The following is an 18,834-nucleotide window of genomic DNA, read 5'->3' as shown; positions in this document are numbered from 1 at the left end:
TAAAAAGGACTTCTCTATGCAAAAATATTTATAGCAACTCTTTTTGTAGTGGCAAAGAATTGGAAATTGGGGAATACTTCAACAACTTATGATCTGGGATTGTGATGGAATACTATTGGGTTATAAAAAATGATGAGCACAATGTTTTTAGAAAAAACCTGGAAAGACTTACATGAAGTGATACAAAGTGAAGCGAATAGAACCAGGAGAAAATTTTACACACTAATAACAATATTGTATGTTAAATAATTGTGAATGGTTTAGGGATTCTAAGCAATACAATAATTTAAAACAATTCTGAAGCAATCATGATAAAAATGCTGTCTACCTCCAGAGAAAAATGATGAAGGATGAGTGTAAATCATAATCTACTTTTCACTTTAATTTAAAAAAAAATTTTCTTGATGTTTTTATTGAGGGGGTCCATTTTCTTTTACAAAACGACTAACATGGAAATATTTTCCACGACTTAACATGTATAACCTATATCAAATTGATTACCTTCTCAATAAAGGTGGGGAATGGTGGGGGGTATTTGGAAATCAAAATTTTAAAAAATTAATTTGAAAAATAGTTGTTTATATGTAATTAAGAAAAGATTTTAAGAAACTTAAAAAATCTATACCTCAAGCCCATAATGAACACAACAAACAGTAGAGAAATATTAGAAGCATTTCCACTGAGTTACAACAAAAATGTCCACTTTTACCATTTAAATCACACATGATTTTAGATATTATAACTACTCCATTAAGCTGATAAGTTCCTGAGGCAGAATTCAAATTTGTTTTCCTATCACCTTACCTTGGCAAAATCTACTGCATAATTCTGTTTTTCAGTATATTAAATGAATTTTTCAAGAGCTTAAATTCAGTATTGTTTTTTTTCTCTCACTGCCAGATGCAAGACAAAAGTCTATCCTGATGAACTTCCAGACACAAGTGTAGTCATAGTATTTCATAATGAAGCCTGGAGCACACTGCTTAGAACTGTTTACAGTGTAATCAATCGGTCCCCACACTACCTACTGTCTGAAATCATCTTGGTAGATGATGCTAGTGAAAGAGGTATGGATATTTTTTCTATATCTTTATGTTCCCATCGAGCATTGTAATCATCAAGTTTTTTCCTAGAGGATTGTTTCTAATAATCTTGTGTCTCTATTCACATTCAATCTCTCTATCACTCCACCTCTCTATATATCTTTCCAATTTCTAAAGCCTTATCCATTAAGGTTACCTTCAATTTATTTTCTATATATTGTTTATACATAAATGTTTGCATATTGTTTCACATATTTGACTGAGCTTCTTGATGTTAGAGACCATTTTTGTCTTTCTTTGTGTACTTGAAACTTATAAGAGGACATAGAATATGATGTTTTTAAAAATTATTTTTAAATGATTAATCTATGTGTCTATAAACATTTTTGCCAGCCTACCTTAAAGTTCCAGGCATAAGGATGTTACTAATTCCTTCTAAATCTTCTCACTTTAGAAACTCCTGAGAAATCAGGTGAGATTTCCAAATAGATTCTTCCATAAAGTCAGCAACCAAAAATTTGGTACCTAACTGTATAATACATATGGAATTGTAGATTATTAATAATTTTTTCTCCCCACCTACCCAAGGCAGACAAGAAGATAAATTAGTTTTCCCACACTCTATAATGCCCCTATTTGTACCTAGCATTGTGTTCTTTCTTCACCCTCAAATCATGTTTGTGGGCCCCAGTTTAAGAATGAAGTAGTAGATGAGCAAGAGAGGTGAGTTGTCTACATTGCTAAAACTTTCACTTTTCATATGTTCTTAAAAATAAATTAGCAGGGGCAGCTAGATGGCGCAGTGGTTAAGGCGCCGGCCCTGGATTCACGAGTGCCTGAGTTCGGATCCGGCCTCAGACACTTGACACTTACTGGCTGTGTGACCCTGGGCAAGTCACTTAACCCCCATTGCCTCACTAAAAAAAAAAAAAAAAAAAAAAAAACCTAAAAAAAAAAAAATTAGCATAACCTGAACCTGAAACTTAAACTGTTCTCTCATTATATTTACCCTCTCCATTTTTCTAACCATCCTTCTCCAGACTCAGAGTCCTTCCCAGAAGGAAGGTAAAAAACTGTCCAGTGAACAGTAGTTCTCATGATGGACTGTTAAGAATTTTCTTATTTAAGAGAACCCAGATGAATATTTAAATCCTTCCTACCAACCTTTTCCTCCTGTATTTCTTCTGCAGTATATACCAAGAACTAACTGCAGAGACAAAAAAAAATGATTCATAATCATCAGAACAGGATTTGCTGATGTGTAACATTTTAGGGCCCAATTACTAAAATTATAGTCAGCAGTTCTAACTCCCTCTTTTATCCTTGACCTCATCAACTATCTGGAAGATATGGGTCATAATAAATTACACATGAGTTGTATATACGATTCACAGGGTCCTTTGTTTTACTTTCTTCAAGACAGGCTGGCATAAATTGCCCATAATTTCTATGTTCAGTATCTGCTTCAGTTCAGAATCCTTGCTGGTCATTGAACCAGTTTCAGCCCTTTCTGATGAATTCATCTTGCATCTTACAGATTTTCTTAAGATGGCATTAGAGAATTATGTGAAAAATTTAGAAGTGCCAGTGAAAATTATTAGGATGGAACAGCGATCTGGACTGATCCGTGCTCGTCTTCGAGGAGCAGCTGCTTCAAAGGGCCAGGTCATAACTTTTCTAGATGCACACTGTGAATGCACATTAGGCTGGTTGGAACCCTTGCTGGCAAGAATAAAAGAAAATAGGTAAGAGTTCATGATTTATGTCTTCCTGTATTATGATTGAGCTCGTTAACACAATTCTGTTGGAGGGCCTGTCAAAGCTTCCATTTCAACTAAGTCCCTATTTTTAGTGACAATAATATATAGACATTATAACAGAGGTAGTCAAAAAAGTGATTTGTTCAAATATATGGCAAAGGCCTTTTATTATTTTAATGTGCCTTATAGCAATGTTTGAATTAGTACAAATATGAGCTATGAACAAATATTTAAATTATATTTATTAAGTTCATAGAATTAACCAGGCTATAAATAATAAAGTAGCGTATATGCAGAAAACAAACATGTGTATATTTTTATATTATTTTTAAAAAATATGTGAGGCAAACAATTCAGTGAAGGTAGAGTCAAAATCCTCATTTGATAGATTAAAAATTAATGTATAGAAAGGTAAAATAACTGGCTAAGTATCTCATAGCTTGCTGGTTGCAGAGTAGGGACAAACGAGAATTCTTTGCTCCATTATTTTCACCAGACTATGTTCTAATAAAACCTCAATTAAAAGAATCACTATGAAGGATAATAGCATTAGTACAAATAACAGGTATAGTAATTTTCAATTCTTTTTCTTTAGGTGGCAAAGTTTCTCTATATGGTATGTCTCAAAAATCATGGTGCAATTTTAAGCTTTAAAACTTTTTTTTTTTTTTTGGTGAGGCAATTGGGGTTAAGTGATTTGCCCAGGGTCACACAGCTAGTAAGTGTTAAGTGGCTGAGGCCAGATTTGAACTCAGGTCCTCCTGACTCCAGTGCTGGTGCTCTATCCACTGCACCACCTAGCTGCCCTGCTTTAAAAGGTTTTAAGTCTTAAAGCTTAAGACTGTACCAAATCTTTTTGGAACACCTGGTATACATACACGTACACACATACACTACACATCCGCATGCAAGTGCACATTACATGTAGAATACACACATGTATGTATACACTTCTACATAGAAACATATACATGTATACTTATATGCACACAAACATACACATGTGTGTGTGTACACAAATAGATTTATAAAAGAGAAGGATAGAGACAGTGAGCTAGATAGAGACAAAAGATCGTGACAGAGAGAACATGTTATTTATTTATTTTTAATACTTAATTTTTGTATTTTATTTATTTATTTTATATATATATTTTTTAATGTATAAGGTATTTTATTTTTTCCGTTACATGTAAAGATAGTTCTCAACTTTTGTTTATACAAGCTTTACAATTTCAGATTTTTCTCCCTCCCTCCCCCCCTCCCTCCCCCCCTCCCCTAGACAGCAGGTAATCTGATATAGGTTATATCTATATATCTCTATACATATAGATATACATATAGATATATACACACACATATATATACACATAATAACATTAATCCTATTTCTGCATTAATCCTGTTACAAGAGAAAAAATCAGAGCAGTGATGCAAAACCTCAAAATAGAAAAAAAACCCAACAGCACCCAAAACAAAAGAAATAATATGGTTCAATCAGCATCTATACTCCACAATTCTTTCTTTCTTTTTTTTTTCTTGGATTTGGAGATCCTCTTCTATCATGAGTTCCCTGGAACTCTTCTGTACCATTGCATTGGTGAGAAGAATATAGTCCATCACAGTAGGTCAACACTCAATGTTGATGATACTGTGTACAATGTTCTTCTGGTTCTGCTCATCTCACTCATCATCAGCTCACGTAAGACCCTCCAGGTTTCTCTGAACTCTTCCTGCTCATCATTTCTTACAGCACAATAGTATTCCATTGTATTCATATACCACAACTTGTCCAGCCATTCCCCAATTGATGGGCACCCCCTCAACTTCCAATTCCTTGCTACCACGTAAAGAGCAGCTATAAATATTTTTGTACATGTGGGTCCCTTTCCCCCTTCCATGATCTCTTTGGGCAAAAGACCTAAAAGTGGGATGGCTGGGTCAAAGGGCATGCACAGTTTTATTGCCCTTTGGGCATAATTCCAAATTGCTCTCCAGAATGGTTGGATCAGCTCACAGCTCCACCAACAATGCATTAGTGTTCCAATTTTCCCACAGCCTCTCCAACATTTATTATCTTCCTTTTTTGTCATTTTAGCCAATCTGATAGGTGTCAGGTGGTACCTCAGAGTTGTTTTAATTTGCATCTCTCTAATCATTAGAGATGTAGAGCATTTTTTCATATGGGAATAGATAGCTTTGGTTTCTTCATCAGAAAACTGCCTGTTCATATCCTTTGACCATTTCTCAATTGGGGAATGACTTGGATTCTTATAAATTTGATTTAATTCCCTATATATTTTAGAGATGAGGCCTTTAGAGAACATGTTATTTATTATGGGAATTAGGATAGCACTGGTCCTGTGATTTCATTGCTTTAAGTAAGTCCCAATGAGAAAACTCCATTCATCAATGTAGATTTGTAGCTGCTCTTAATTTTATATTATTATTTACCTGGACACTGAAAGGTTAAATTATTTGTCCAAGGTCTCATTGTTATTTTATGCCAAAGCTAGGACTTAAATTCAGATCTTCATAACTCTAAGGCTGACCGTTCTATCTAATATTCCATGCTGCTTATCTATAGACAAATGTCTATGGAGACATTTGGATCTCCTTCAGAAGAGGATGATGCAAAATATTAATGCTTTTCCCCATATTTGTTTATGAGTAATATATATATGTGTGTATATATATATATATATATATATATATATATATATATATATATATATATATATATATATATATATATATATATATATATACATCTAATCAAAACATCCAATACACAAGGTCAAGAACTATTGATGTTTTAATATGACACCTTGCGTCCTGGTAAGAGATAAGCTTATTGGTCCTGATTTGTCTTTTAAATTATAGAGTGTTATATAATATTTTGCTTATATAATCATTCCATGTACAACAAAAAAGGTCCTTGAGGAACTTAAATGACCATTTAAGTATCTCATATATGTGTTCCCTGTTCTCAGACTAGTTCCTCCATAAATTGCAGAATTCTTTGCTTGCTTTCCAAGAAGACAAATGAAGGCTGTTAGCAAAATGAGCCATCACAGTTGAACAGAACAGTCATTACCTTTCAGTCAAGTGTAGTATGCAGCTAATACTATTCTTTCTTCTATATTATGTGGTATACTCTAGTAAAAATTGTGACATAAACAAAAGTGACCTAAATCATATTAACATAAATGTGTTCTCCTTGGCATCTATATCATTAATCATTTCTTATATTTTAAATTTTGTGTAATATTAAGAATTTTAACATTAAAAATTAAGCATTGCTGTCTGTTCTTGGTAAAGTTGTGAACTAGTTGATTGGTTGTTGTCCTTCATTCTCTTGTAAACAACGTATTGTAAGATTCTGATTTTTAATCCCCTCTCCTATTTGCTTCCATTTTATGGAGAGCTCATCTCATTCACATTCAAAATTATGATTACTAACTGTGTATGTCCCTCTATCCTCTTTTCCCCTTAGTTAATCTGTTTCTTTCTTCTTTCAGTCTGTTCCTCCTCACCAGCATTTTGCTTCACCACTGCCTCCATCAATCTTCTTTCCTTTCATCTGCCTCCCCCCCTTTCTTTCCCTTCTCCTCCCCTGCTTCTGCCCTCCCATCTATTAGTGTCTCTGTCCTTTATTCCTTAGACTTCTACTTCCCTAAAGGGTAAGCTAAATTTCTTTATCCAAATAATGTATATATTATTGCCTCTTTGAGTCAAATCCAATGACAGTAAGTAGTTTGTAACAGTGCTTAGCCCTGCCTTATTTCCCTCTATTGTAATAGGGTTTTTGCACCTCATCATGTGATATAATTTACCCCTTCCATCTCCCCTTTCCCCTTCTCCCTATATACTCTTTTTTTCACCCCTTAATTTTTTGTTGTTTTTTGGTGAGGCATTTGGGGTTAAGTGACTTGCCCAGAGTCACACAACTAGTAAGTGTCAAGTGTCTGAGGCCAGATTTGAACTCAGGTCCACCTGACTCCAGGGCAGGTGCTCTATCCACTGCACTATCTACCTGCCCCCAGTGTATTCTTTCAATGACTATTTTATCCATTGATTCTGTGAAATAAGATCAGTTCTTGATAACTTCCTGGAATATGGTGTCTAGACTCCCTTTTTGATCATGGTTTTCAGGTAGTCTAATAATTCTTAAATTATCTCTCCTGGATCTAGTTTCCAGGTTAGTTGTCTTTTTGATGAGGCAGTTCACATTTTTTCTACTTTTTTTTTTCATTCTTTTGATTCTGTTTGATTGATTCCGGGTGCCTTATAGAGTCATTAGCCTCCATCTGCCCAATTCTAATTTTTAAGGCATTATTTTCTTCAGTAATACTTTGTACCTCTTTTTCCATTTGGCCAATTGTATTTTTAAGGAATTGTTTCCTTCAGTCTATTTTTGTATTTTTGTGCTTCTTTTTCCAAGCTAGTGACTCTCTCTCTCTTTTTTTTTTTTTGTAATTTTCTTGTGTACCTCCCTTTTATCTCATTTCTTTTTCCATTTGTCTTCTACCTCTTGTATTTGATTTTTAAAATTTTCTTTGTGCTCTTCCAAGAAATCGTTTTGGTCTTAAGATAATTAATCTTCTTCCCTTGAAGCTTCACTTGTAGGCATTTTGACAGTATTGTCTTCATCCGAGTTTGCCTTTTGATCTTCCCTGTCACCATACAAGCTCTCTATGTTAAGGGTCTTTTTCTTGTTCTTACTCATATTTTATCCTATTTTTTTACTTTTAAAGTTGAGGGCTGTTGCTGAGGCACAGGGGCCACAAGCTTCTTGTGCTGAGGGTAAATGGCTATCTGCTCTGAGGCCTCTGGGGCTTGCAGATTCCTCATCACTCTGGGCTTGCTCCCTGCATTGTTATGTCTTGGTCTAGTCATGCCTATCCTGTGGGTAGTTCTCTAGCTGGCAGTTTGCCTTCTCAGCCAGGGCTTGGGGGATTTCATAACTGGCCGGCTGTGCCTCAGCCTTCTGAACCAGGATCAAGGGGCCTCAGCTACTAATCTCTGCTGTATCCAAGAGCCTCCTTCTGACTTGCCCAGACACCCTTTGTGCTGCACTGATCTGTGCTGGGCTCCCCTTTTGCCCAAGTGTGACAGACCTTTCCTGAAGTCTTCTAAATTATCCAAGTTAGATGATTGTCACTCTGTCTTTATCTAGGTTCTGTAGCTCTAGAATTCATTTGGAGGCTACATTTAATGTTGTTTCTAAGGAAACCTTGGGAGAAATCAAGCAACTTCTGTTGTCCTTCATTCTCGAAGAGGAACAAAATTATATTACTATTGTGGATACAACATACACTGTTTCCAGCTGTGGCTGATAAGACCAACATGAGCTTAGTAGGTTCTACCAGAGGTCAAACATAAATAATCCAAATGAATTGGAGTGATGATGCTTCTAAATATGCAAATCTCACATTTCTTTTGAACTACTGCAATTCTCCTTTGCTAATGGAGCACAGTACCTTTTTAATGTAGGCACACCATGTTAGGCAGTGCTGTGCCAGTATCTCCCATGTCACACAATCAATTCCAAAATTCTTCAGAGAGACCTTAAAAGTGTCCTTATATCACTTCTTCTGACCTCTGTGTGAGCACTCTCCTTGTGTCACTTCTCTGTAAAATAGTCTTTTAGGAAAATGTTTGACCTAAGCAATGTGGCCAGATCATCTGAGTGGAGCTCTCTGAAATTGAATTTGAATGCTTGGTAGTTCACCTCAAGAAAGGACCTCACTATCTGATACCTTATCTTTTCACATGATCTTCATAATCTTCCCAAGACAATTTAAAAGGAAGTGATTAAATTTCCTGGTATTTTGCTGGTATACTGCTCAGGTTTCCCAGGCATGAAAATGAGGTTAATGGGCTAATCCTTCACCTAGAGAAAAGTCTTAGACTAACACATGGAGCAAGGAGGTGACTCAGAGGCCATTCTGGGGGAGTGCAGACTTTGTCAGGTCATATCAGTTAGAAATCCCTTTGAGTATAGGCCAAGAAATAGAAAGATCTATTACTGAGGACTGAATTAACTCTATCTAAGAGGCTCACCACTGAGTTCATAATTTTTAAAAATACATAATAACTCAAAAACATTATCTATTATTATATTGAGTGGGATGGGAAGTACACCCACTGACCCCTGTAATAGAGACTTGAGGAGAAAGGAGGCCAAAGCACTGATCTTATTTCTTTCAAAAGAAAGGTGTACCACACTCACTGGGACAACCAGGAGGTGTGACATACCGAGATTAGGAAACCAAGCAGTTTTTATACTCTTTACAGACATCTAATTTGAGCAAAATGCAGTAATTGGATTAATACTATATGTTCAGCAATAAATCTTTCTCCTGGGTTGTTCAGCAATAAGTCTCTCTACTGGGTCAGAGTGCCCCAACCTCAGGGGTTCAGCCATAGGTTATTTTGCAAAATTTCCCGTTTCAGCAACAATTTATCATATCTACATAATATCTTGGTGCAGACCCTAGGAAGCAATTTTTAAGTTGATATGCCTATATTTAGAAAGGGGGATAGTAGCTTCCCATTATTGCCTCTTTCTAGAGAAAAAACAGAGAGAGAGAGAGAAGTTGGCGGCTCTAAGGGGCTTTAAGACTTTGAGATCAAATCACTAGGCCGAAGGGGGGGGCACATTCCATCTCAGTGGAGGGTCATATCCCTATGTTCCTCTCAATATCTTTTCTAAAACTTTACATTTACAAAACTTTATCCCACTTAAACTATACTGTTTGTAATTATACTCATGTGGTAGTGATAGAGGGGAGGTCGAGTGAGAAATATCAAAATTAAGGCCCAGGCTCTGATACATTCTAGCTAAGTGAACATCGGCAAGACACTTAACTTCTGACTGATGAAAGCCACTCTCTAAGATTATGACTTAAAAAAACATTGACAATCTACTTAGGTGGAGGATTTTCTACATCCAGATTTATTGTACTAATAAAAATCATAGGTCCACATGCCTTATCAACAAAATCTTATGCATATGTAGATTTATATGTAGATGTAGATATAGATATATCTATATTTATACAAACACATGCATATGTATATGCATATACATACACATATATACATAATGTGTTTTAGTACTCAATCTTCATACAATCCTTCCTAATAAAAACAGACTATTTTACACTGATTTCAGAAAGTATCTTACACTTTAATTAGCTACTTGGGTCCAATGTACTGAGTACTGAACTCTTGGGATGCTGCTGACACAAATAATTTCTCAACAGATATCTTATTCAGTAGAGACTTTTGAGGCATATACGTGGTTTGACTTTCTGCCTTTATTTCACTGGTAGTCAGTTACCACTGAATACATAATTCACTATGCAAAGCATTAGCTGTTGAAGACCTAGGTGGCTAGCTCCTTTAGAAAGCAAGTTTGAATTAAAAGGGAAAAACACTCATAAATAAAGATCGAAGAGATATGGCAAAGACCAAGAAGAGCATCTAAGAGTTTTCCAAATGGAAAATTATATTCTTTCTCTCCAGCACCCAAAAATGCTTTATTTCATCTTCCTTCAGTAAAATTACACCCGTGGGGTCAAACACCATAGTTACTAGGCCAATTTAATTACATTAATGCTTTGTAGTATTATTATAATGAAAATTTCAATAAAAAAAATTCCAAACTGTCACAGTATCTCCTGACTCTTTCTTCTGTGAATCTCATCCTAGAAATTCCAAACTAAAATAACTCATCTTCAGCCAGATTATTCTTAGGATGAAACCAAAATGCCCGCCTGTAGTTTCTATTGAGCTGCATCCTTCCTATTCACAGCTGAAGTTCAGTGAGGAAAACTATGTAGACCATGTGTGGATACTCTCTAAACAATCAATAAATAGTTCATTGAGTGGCTATTTCATAAAAAAAAAAAAATGGACTATGCTCAGTCTGCTATATGAGGACGTAGACAGAAAACTGATAGCTTGAAAGTGAATTAGTACATTAAAATAAATTATCCATGATAATCTCAAAAGAGATAGACATATAAGAAAATTGCAGAAAAGGGAAGACAATATGGAATATAAAATGAAAATAAAAGCTGAACATACTCAGAAAAATAATTTCTGATATATCAAGTGCAGGAAATCCTAGATTTAAAAATAACCAATATAAAATTTAAGTATTGATTTTTCAAACTTTTACAAATTTAACTTTTTAAAAATTTATTTACAGAAAAACTGTTGTCTGTCCCATCATTGATTTGATTAGCGATGATAACTTTGAATATACAGCTGGATCAGACATGACATATGGAGGTTTTAACTGGAAACTTAATTTTCGCTGGTATCCTGTTCCTCAAAGAGAAATGGACAGAAGAAAAGGAGACAGAACTTTGCCTGTCAGGTATGTAGATGATTTATCACAGGAAAAAAAAATGTGCTACTTAATATTCATTAAAGGATTACTAGAAATTTTTGTTCTCTTAAAAATTTCTGGGGCAGATAGGTGGCTCAGTGGATAAAGTACCAGCCCTAGATTCAGGAGTACCTGAATTCAAACAGGGCCTCAGACACTTGACATTTTCTAGCTGTGTAACCCTGAGCAAGTCACTTAACCCCCATTGCCCCACCAAAAAAAAAATCTTCATAAATTTTTAGATCTAATTATTAATTTGTCTCTAAGTCATTTATTCTATATGTTTCATAGTTAATTCTTTCATATAGCAGAGAGGTTGGCATATAGTAGATGCTCTATGTAAACTGGCTGAGTAAATTAAATTTTCAATATTCCCTGTATGTTTAAATATATTCTAGTATGCTTGATTTTATTTTGTTTTGTTTTACTTTTTTTTTTTGGTAGAAATATCTCTAGTTATGGGCCCTCCCACAAGCAAAGAATATATGCATATAGCCACTGGAGGACTACATCACAGAAATATAAAATAGATGATAAATAAACAAAACAAAAGTGTTGGCAGAAGGTACAGGGACCTTAGGAAACCTTGGTGTTAGTGTACCTTATCAGCATAAAATTTGACACCCAAGCAAACATTTAAAAAATAGTGATAATTGAAATAAATCTTTAAGTTTTTCCATACATCCCCCTTCATAAAGGGACTTCCTGGTTGCAGGTGATAAGGAGGATGTAATTTAGAACCTCTTGATAAAATATAATATCAAAGAAAATATGAGGGAGATTCTAAAGGAAATGGGTTATGTACTATTTTTTATATTTTTTCTGATATTATTTATACATATACATAAAATAGGAAAATATATTAAAATAATATACTTTTATTATATACATGTTTACACATGTGTTTGTATATGCATGGATATGTGTATGTGTGTATCTCTACCAACCTTTGTGTATTTCACAAAATGTATAATGCCCCTTTATTCTACTAGGTTATTTCTTTCACTTGAATACATACATACATACACACACATATATACATATACATACATACATATACATACATACATACATATATGTGTGTGTATATGTATATATGTATATAGTTAACCTGGAAATTAAGGAAACAATCAATATAAGAGAAATAAGGTCTTTAATCAGGGCAGAGGAACTATAGCTCATGGTATTGTAAAGCTCCGAAGCTAGGAATACCCAAAGATGGGAACAGAGGACAGAGTTTTCATGGGGTAACAGAACAAAAAGGGAACCAAAAGATTGCTCCAGGGTGACAAATAGCTAATTAATGTAAATGAATCTTTGAGAAAAGAAATAATAGAACAGCTCCTAATTTAAGTATAGGCATTACCGACTCTGATAGAAACTACTTAATGTAGGTGGACTCTTTTTACATAATAACATAAAGTCCAGGGAGTAAGGTAGGGAACATTGGGTGGGGATAAGTTTCTTGGGGGAAGGTCCATAAGTCCATCAAGAGTCTGGAAATGACAAAGACAGTCAGACCCAGGCAATTCACCTGCCTGGGAAAGAGGGGACTGGGTGGGGAATCAGTTCTCAGTAAATATGTATGCTTGCATGCATACATATATTCCTATCTATATAAATTTTATGCAAGTTCTAAGTTTAAATTGTTAAAAGACATGAGAAAACAATACATGTGAGCATGTCCAGCCTTTTATACATACATACATACATATATATCTATATCTATATCTATATCTATATCTATATCTATCTATCTATCTATCTATCTATCTATCTATCTATCTATCTATCTATCTATCTATCTATCTATCTATATCTTTTACTGATCCCTTCCAAATTGAACAATTAAAGGAAAATAAACCTTTACAGCAAACTCATATAGTTCAGCAAAGCATGTTCCAATATTGACTGTGTACAAAAGCTTGTCTCATTTTGTATTTAATGGTATGGATGCTGTCATACCTTTTCCTTTCTTTTTGTTATTTACAACTTATCAAGAAATAACTGCCTGCCTTTTTAGGAAGTCATCCTAGAATTTCTTATTTAGGTACCTGTGCTTCAGTAAATCAAATAACACTTACTCTAATTGAATGAATCACAAGTGGCCAAGAATATCCTATGATATCTCTTGAAACTGTGTAATTTAAGATTCTAAATGTGGATTCTAATGTGTTCCCCCAGTTTGGGGGAAACTGACTAAAAATCACTGATAAAACGAGTTTAGGTTTTTAAGGGTTTATTGGAAAATAGAAAGAAAAAGATTGAGAACAGAATTCTAACAGTCTGGCATTCCTATCTTTCCTCAAATCTCCTGTGAAGTCCTCTGCCGCCACCACCATCAAGTCCGGAAGCCAAAAGGGCCCGCGCTCTCTGCGCAGGCTCCCTTTCCTCCTTCCTGTCTCCTCCCAGACCATAGGAGGCTCCTCCAGTTGATTGGCTGGTAGACTTGATAGACAGCACCCATGAGCAAGCGTCATTTCCTGACGCCAAGGAAAAGCCACAATGCCTCTGAGGCATTTTCCTCATGGTGGAGCTCTCCACAGCAAGTCTCCAGTAGGTGGCGTCATTCCAATCATTACAGTCCCCCCTGTTGTTCCTCAAGAAACAAAATGTTTCCTTGACGGAACAGTAAAAAGAATATAATAACTATTGCTAACTAATAATATGTGAACAATAATATAGAAAAGGAAGAGAGAAAAGTTTTGTCCAGAGGGGTGATTTTTTTTTTTTTGTCCTCATGAACCGACGCTTTGACATTAGTCTTGCAAAGGGAGGGCCTCTGCAGAGGGTACATGTTACAGATGATGTATATTATAACAGAAAGGAGATAGTAAAAACTAACAAAGCAAAACAGTTCATATAAAGTCTCTGAGTTCTCTTGTCTTCTTGAAGTGGTAAGATGTCATCAGGAGGAAACTGGACTCTGGTCTGGAAAGCTGGATTCTCTTCTTTAACTGTTTGAATTGCTGTATTTTTACTAAACCTTAGCATAGCATTGTCAATGATCAAATTAATAAATTCCATTACATTCCTTCCTTTATATGGTTAGACTTGTAATAGAGGGTTGAGGTAGTTATGCAATGTGTAACACTTTTTACCACCATGTGTCTGGATCAAAGCCAAATTTAGTATGTGTTCATGACACCTGAAAATGTTATGGAAAGGTTATCATACCATATCTCATGGTTCCGAGATAGCCAGTGATTGTGCTAGGCCACAGGTGAGTTCAACTGAGTGAGATAAAAAGATAATTAAGTTCAGTTAAATTAGGTTAAATTAGGAGGGAGAGAGGATGAATACTGGACTGTGCCTAGTAATTGTGCTCTACATAGTCACCATCATAAGCAAACCATGGACTTACATATACCTGTCTCTCCTTTTGTTGCACATATATTCTCTACAGGGCCTGCATCAGAGTTCACAGCAAATTAGTCTCTGAAATGATAAGTTTCCATACTTCCAAAATCTCATTAATTTCACCAAAGACAGTATGATGGTAAAAATGCGTGCTATGCTGCATAACTGAGAATATATTAGTGATATATACAATAATTCCAAACCATACCCAGAGTATGATGACATATAAATAATAAACGAATGTAAATAGCTGATTACATTAGACATTATCACATAATCTTCTTTTAGCTAGTAAACCACATCATCTTATACATGAATTCTCTAGTATAACAGTAGCAGATACTTAAAGTGGTGATTAATTTTTCAAAAAGAAATAAGATTTCAATATTCAATGTTTTCAGTGAGGTATCAAGCAATAGGGTTCAATAACCCTTTCTGGTCTTTTTTAGTTAAACAGAACAACATAAAAGAGAAAGGAGAAAAAATAAATAAATAAAACAAAACTCATTAGAACTCATGGTTCTCTCAAAAAGAAAGAGTAAAAAAAAAGAATTCTGGTAGCTTCTGAGGCCCGATAGCCTCACCCACAGCATATACTTAAAATGTCTTTGAATAATCACTTAGTTTATAAAATTTAGTTTTAAAGAAAAGCAAAAGAAACAAAAGTCAAGAAACAAAGCAAAACCAAAAATAAAAATAAAAAACAAAAGATTCGCTAAGCACCCTTTTGTGCTTTTAAAGAACTTAAAGGTGTGGTGAATTCCAGGTTTTTTTAGTGCCTTTCAAAAGTCAAAACAAAAGAATTTTTAAAAAATAGTTGAGGTGGGCCAGAAAACTAGGCCATGTGCTTCAGTGCTTTTGCCTGTAGAAGGAAATGCTTGTTAAATTATAAGGTATTTAAGCTGCTAGAGTTTGGGGTATGCCACATTGTTTTAACTGGTTCCCCAATTCTCTGCAAGCCAAAGTGGCAGGGGTTTCTGAATTGTCATTGATCTTTCTAATGCTGTCATAATGTTCTTTATGGTAGAAAATGTGGAGTTCTCTAGCATCAGGTTTGTCTGTGCCACTGATTTTCAATAAAGGCTGATTTAATTGATGAACCACAACATTCAGCTGATGCTGCTTAGCAAATGCTACAATTGTATCATTTCCTCCCCACTTTCCAAATTTCTTTAATTCATCAACATATTCTTCAAAAGGGGAGTCATTTACTCTAAAAGACTCAAACTCTTGTCTATGGTTAATCATATAAGAAGCAGCTTCTTGTCTGTGTCTGAGATGATTTCTACAGTGACCTTCTAGCTGGTCTGCTAAAGCCCTAAAAAGGCAATTTCCGTCTCCTGATACTTTACGAAGACTGAGTCCCAAAGCATTTAACTGATCAGTGGGATTATCAAATGGGAACTGCCTATTTCCTCTGAACTCTCTTTGCTCTTTAACAGTTGCTATCGTTAGGGTTTTTAGCTTTTTAGCATCTACCTCAGGTCTATCTGAAATCTCTTCACCTATGAATGGTGCAGGCTTTATATGAGAGCAATGAATCCATGAGTCTTTTTCACCAATTTTAATGGCAGTAGGAGTTGTCAATAATACCTGAAAAGGTCCTTCCCAGGCAGGTTGGGTTCCACTGGTTCTCTGAAAATTCTTTACATATATTTTATCTCCTGGGTTGAAGTTATGCAATGAAAAGTCTAATGGGCCTGCCTGGACCATAGCTCCTGCCTCATGGAGTTCATGTAGCCTGGTCTGTAATTCCTGTATATAGGAGGCAACAGAAGTATCACCTCCCACCAGTGATGTATAAACTGGGGAAAAAGTTTTAGCTTGGATAGGAGGGTGACCAAAAAGCATTTCATAAGGAGATATATGAAGTTCTCCCCTTGGTCTACTGCGTAGATAGAATAATGCCAATGGTAGAACATCAGGCCATTTCAAATGGGTTTCAGTACATAATTTGCCAATCATGCTCTTAAGCTCTTTATTCATACGTTCAACTTGGCCTGAACTTTGTGGATGGTAGGGTGTGTGGAATTTTGGAGTCACTCCCAAGAAAGAGTAGATTTGGGATAAAATGGAATCAGTGAAATGTGTGCCTTTGTCAGAATCGATGCGGGCTGGTGGGCCAAAACGAGGTACTATCTCTTTAAGGAGAATTTTGGCAACAAAGGCAGCTGTGGCTCGGGGGCTGGGAAAGGCCTCCACCCACCGAGTGAGCTGATCAACTATAACAAGGCAAAATTTATAATGTCCTGCTTTTGGCATAGTAATATAATCAATTTGTAAGTGCTCAAAAGGTGTATATGCTAGAGGACGCCCTCCATAAGCTTTGGCCTTAAAAGCATACTGATTATAAGACTGACATGTGGAACAGCCCGAGCAAATTCGAGATGCTGTATTAGTTACACCTGGTGCTATCCAGGTTCTCTTAATAGAGTCTACAATGCCTTGTGTACCAAAATGGCCTTTTCTGTGAACAGAGAGGCATACCTGGTGGTAGAATTTCCGGGGAAGAAATGGCTTACCTTCCGGAGACACCCAGATGCCATTGATCTGTTTCGCCTTAAATTTCTTTTTCCACTTTTCTACTTCAGAATCGTCATAGGTTAGGTTGGAAGGAATATCCTCAGAAGGTGAAAGGTTAAATACATGTTCAGGAGCTTCTAATGCAGCAAGCTTGGCTGCAGAATCGGCTCGTGCATTTCCCTTTGAAACAGGATCACTATTCCCTGTGTGGGCAGGGCAATGTACAACAGCTAGGGAAGAAGGCAGTTTCAGGGCATCTAAGAGGTCCTTGATAAGGTCCCCATTGGCAATAGCCTTGCCCGAGGATGTTAGAAAGCCTCGTTGACGCCAAATCATACCAATAAAGTGGCATATGCCAAAGCCATATTTCGAGTCAGTAAAAATAGTGGCACTCTTACCTTTGGCTATATTACAGGCCTGTGTAAGAGCCACAAGTTCAGCAGCCTGTGCACTAAAATGGCAAGGCAGAGAAGCTGCCCAGAGGGTGTCATAATCAGAAACTACAGCAGCTCCAGTAAAACGGGTTCCCTCTCTCATAAATGAGGAACCATCTGTATAGAGGACAAGATCAGGATTTTCTAAAGGTGTATCAAAAAGATCATCACGGGGTTTTTCAGCCATATCAACTAAAGAAGCACAGTCATGCAACGGTTCCCCCGAGAATGGTAAATTAGGGAGTAGTGTTGCTGGATTAAGAACTGTGCAGCGTTTTAAAGTGATATTCTCATTACCTAACAGGGTTATTTCATACTTAGCCAGCCTTTGATCTGAAAAGGCTTGTGTCCTGTGACGTAGTAAGAGAGCCTCCACTTCATGAGGGCATTGCACAGTTAGAGGGTTACCTAGGACCAAATCAGAGGCTTTTTCTACCAAAAGGGCTGTGGCCGCCACTGCTCTAAGGCAAGGTGGCACTCCAGCCGCTACAGGGTCCAGCTGAATTGAATAGTAGGCTATAGGGCGTTGGTTAGGCCCCAGTGACTGAGTCAGGACTCCAGAAGCCACCCCCCTTTGTTCATGCACAAAGAGAGTGAAAGGCTTACTATAATCTGGTAGTCCCAGGGCAGGTGCTGATAACAAGGCCCGTTTTAATTCTTTTATGGCTGAGAGATGCTGGGGATCCAACTGTAAAATGTCTGGAACAGAACTTTTTGTAAGAGCTATGAGAGGTTTAGTAATTTCACCAAAAGAGGGTATCCATTGTCTACAGTGCCCAGCTGCTCCCAGAATGGCTCTTAATTGCTTCTTAGTAGAGGGGGCAGAAAGTTGTTGAATGGCCTGGACTCTCTTAGAAGAGACAGAGCGAGTTCCAGCAGCCAAAATAAATCCTAAATATTCTACCTGGGGCAAACACCATTGTACCTTTGTCTTGGAAACCTTGTGTCCTCTCTTGTGCAGCTCCAGCAGTAAGTGACGGCTATCTTCCTGACAAATTTCAGCATTAGGAGAGGCCAAAAGTAAGTCATCTACATATTGTACTAGTGTGGAGCTTTTAAAGGTAATAGAGGCCAGATCCTGCTGTAAAATTTGGGAAAATAATGTAGGACTGTCTACAAATCCCTGTGGGAGTCTAGTCCAGGTCCACTGTCTATTTTTCCAGGTAAAAGCAAATAAATTTTGGAAGTCCTCATGTACTGGTATGGAGAAAAAGGCAGAGCAGAGGTCTACCACTGTGAAACATGTAGATTCATAGGGAATGGAAGAAAGTATGGTAGAAGGGGAAGCCAATATAGCATGTCTAGGGATAACA

General features: G+C 36.3%; 1 protein-coding gene across 4 annotated transcripts in view; it reads left to right on the top strand.

Annotated features, from left to right (window-relative positions):
- The window catches only part of GALNT13 (polypeptide N-acetylgalactosaminyltransferase 13), an 815,643-nt gene that overhangs the window by 523,148 nt on the left and 273,661 nt on the right, over positions 1 to 18,834 (top strand). For all 4 annotated transcript variants that reach the window (XM_043997002.1, XM_043997000.1, XM_043996999.1 and 1 more), the window contains exons 4-6: positions 901 to 1,067; positions 2,581 to 2,788; positions 11,022 to 11,192. In XM_043997002.1, coding sequence (XP_043852937.1) covers positions 901 to 1,067; positions 2,581 to 2,788; positions 11,022 to 11,192 — 546 coding nt within the window. The remainder of the gene's footprint in view (positions 1 to 900; positions 1,068 to 2,580; positions 2,789 to 11,021; positions 11,193 to 18,834) is intronic.

Source organism: Dromiciops gliroides, chromosome 3, assembly GCF_019393635.1.
Source record: "Dromiciops gliroides isolate mDroGli1 chromosome 3, mDroGli1.pri, whole genome shotgun sequence".
Taxonomy (NCBI): Eukaryota; Metazoa; Chordata; class Mammalia; order Microbiotheria; family Microbiotheriidae; genus Dromiciops; species Dromiciops gliroides.
Note: the sequence above shows the minus strand (reverse complement) of the source record. Positions and strands in the feature narration are given on the sequence as shown.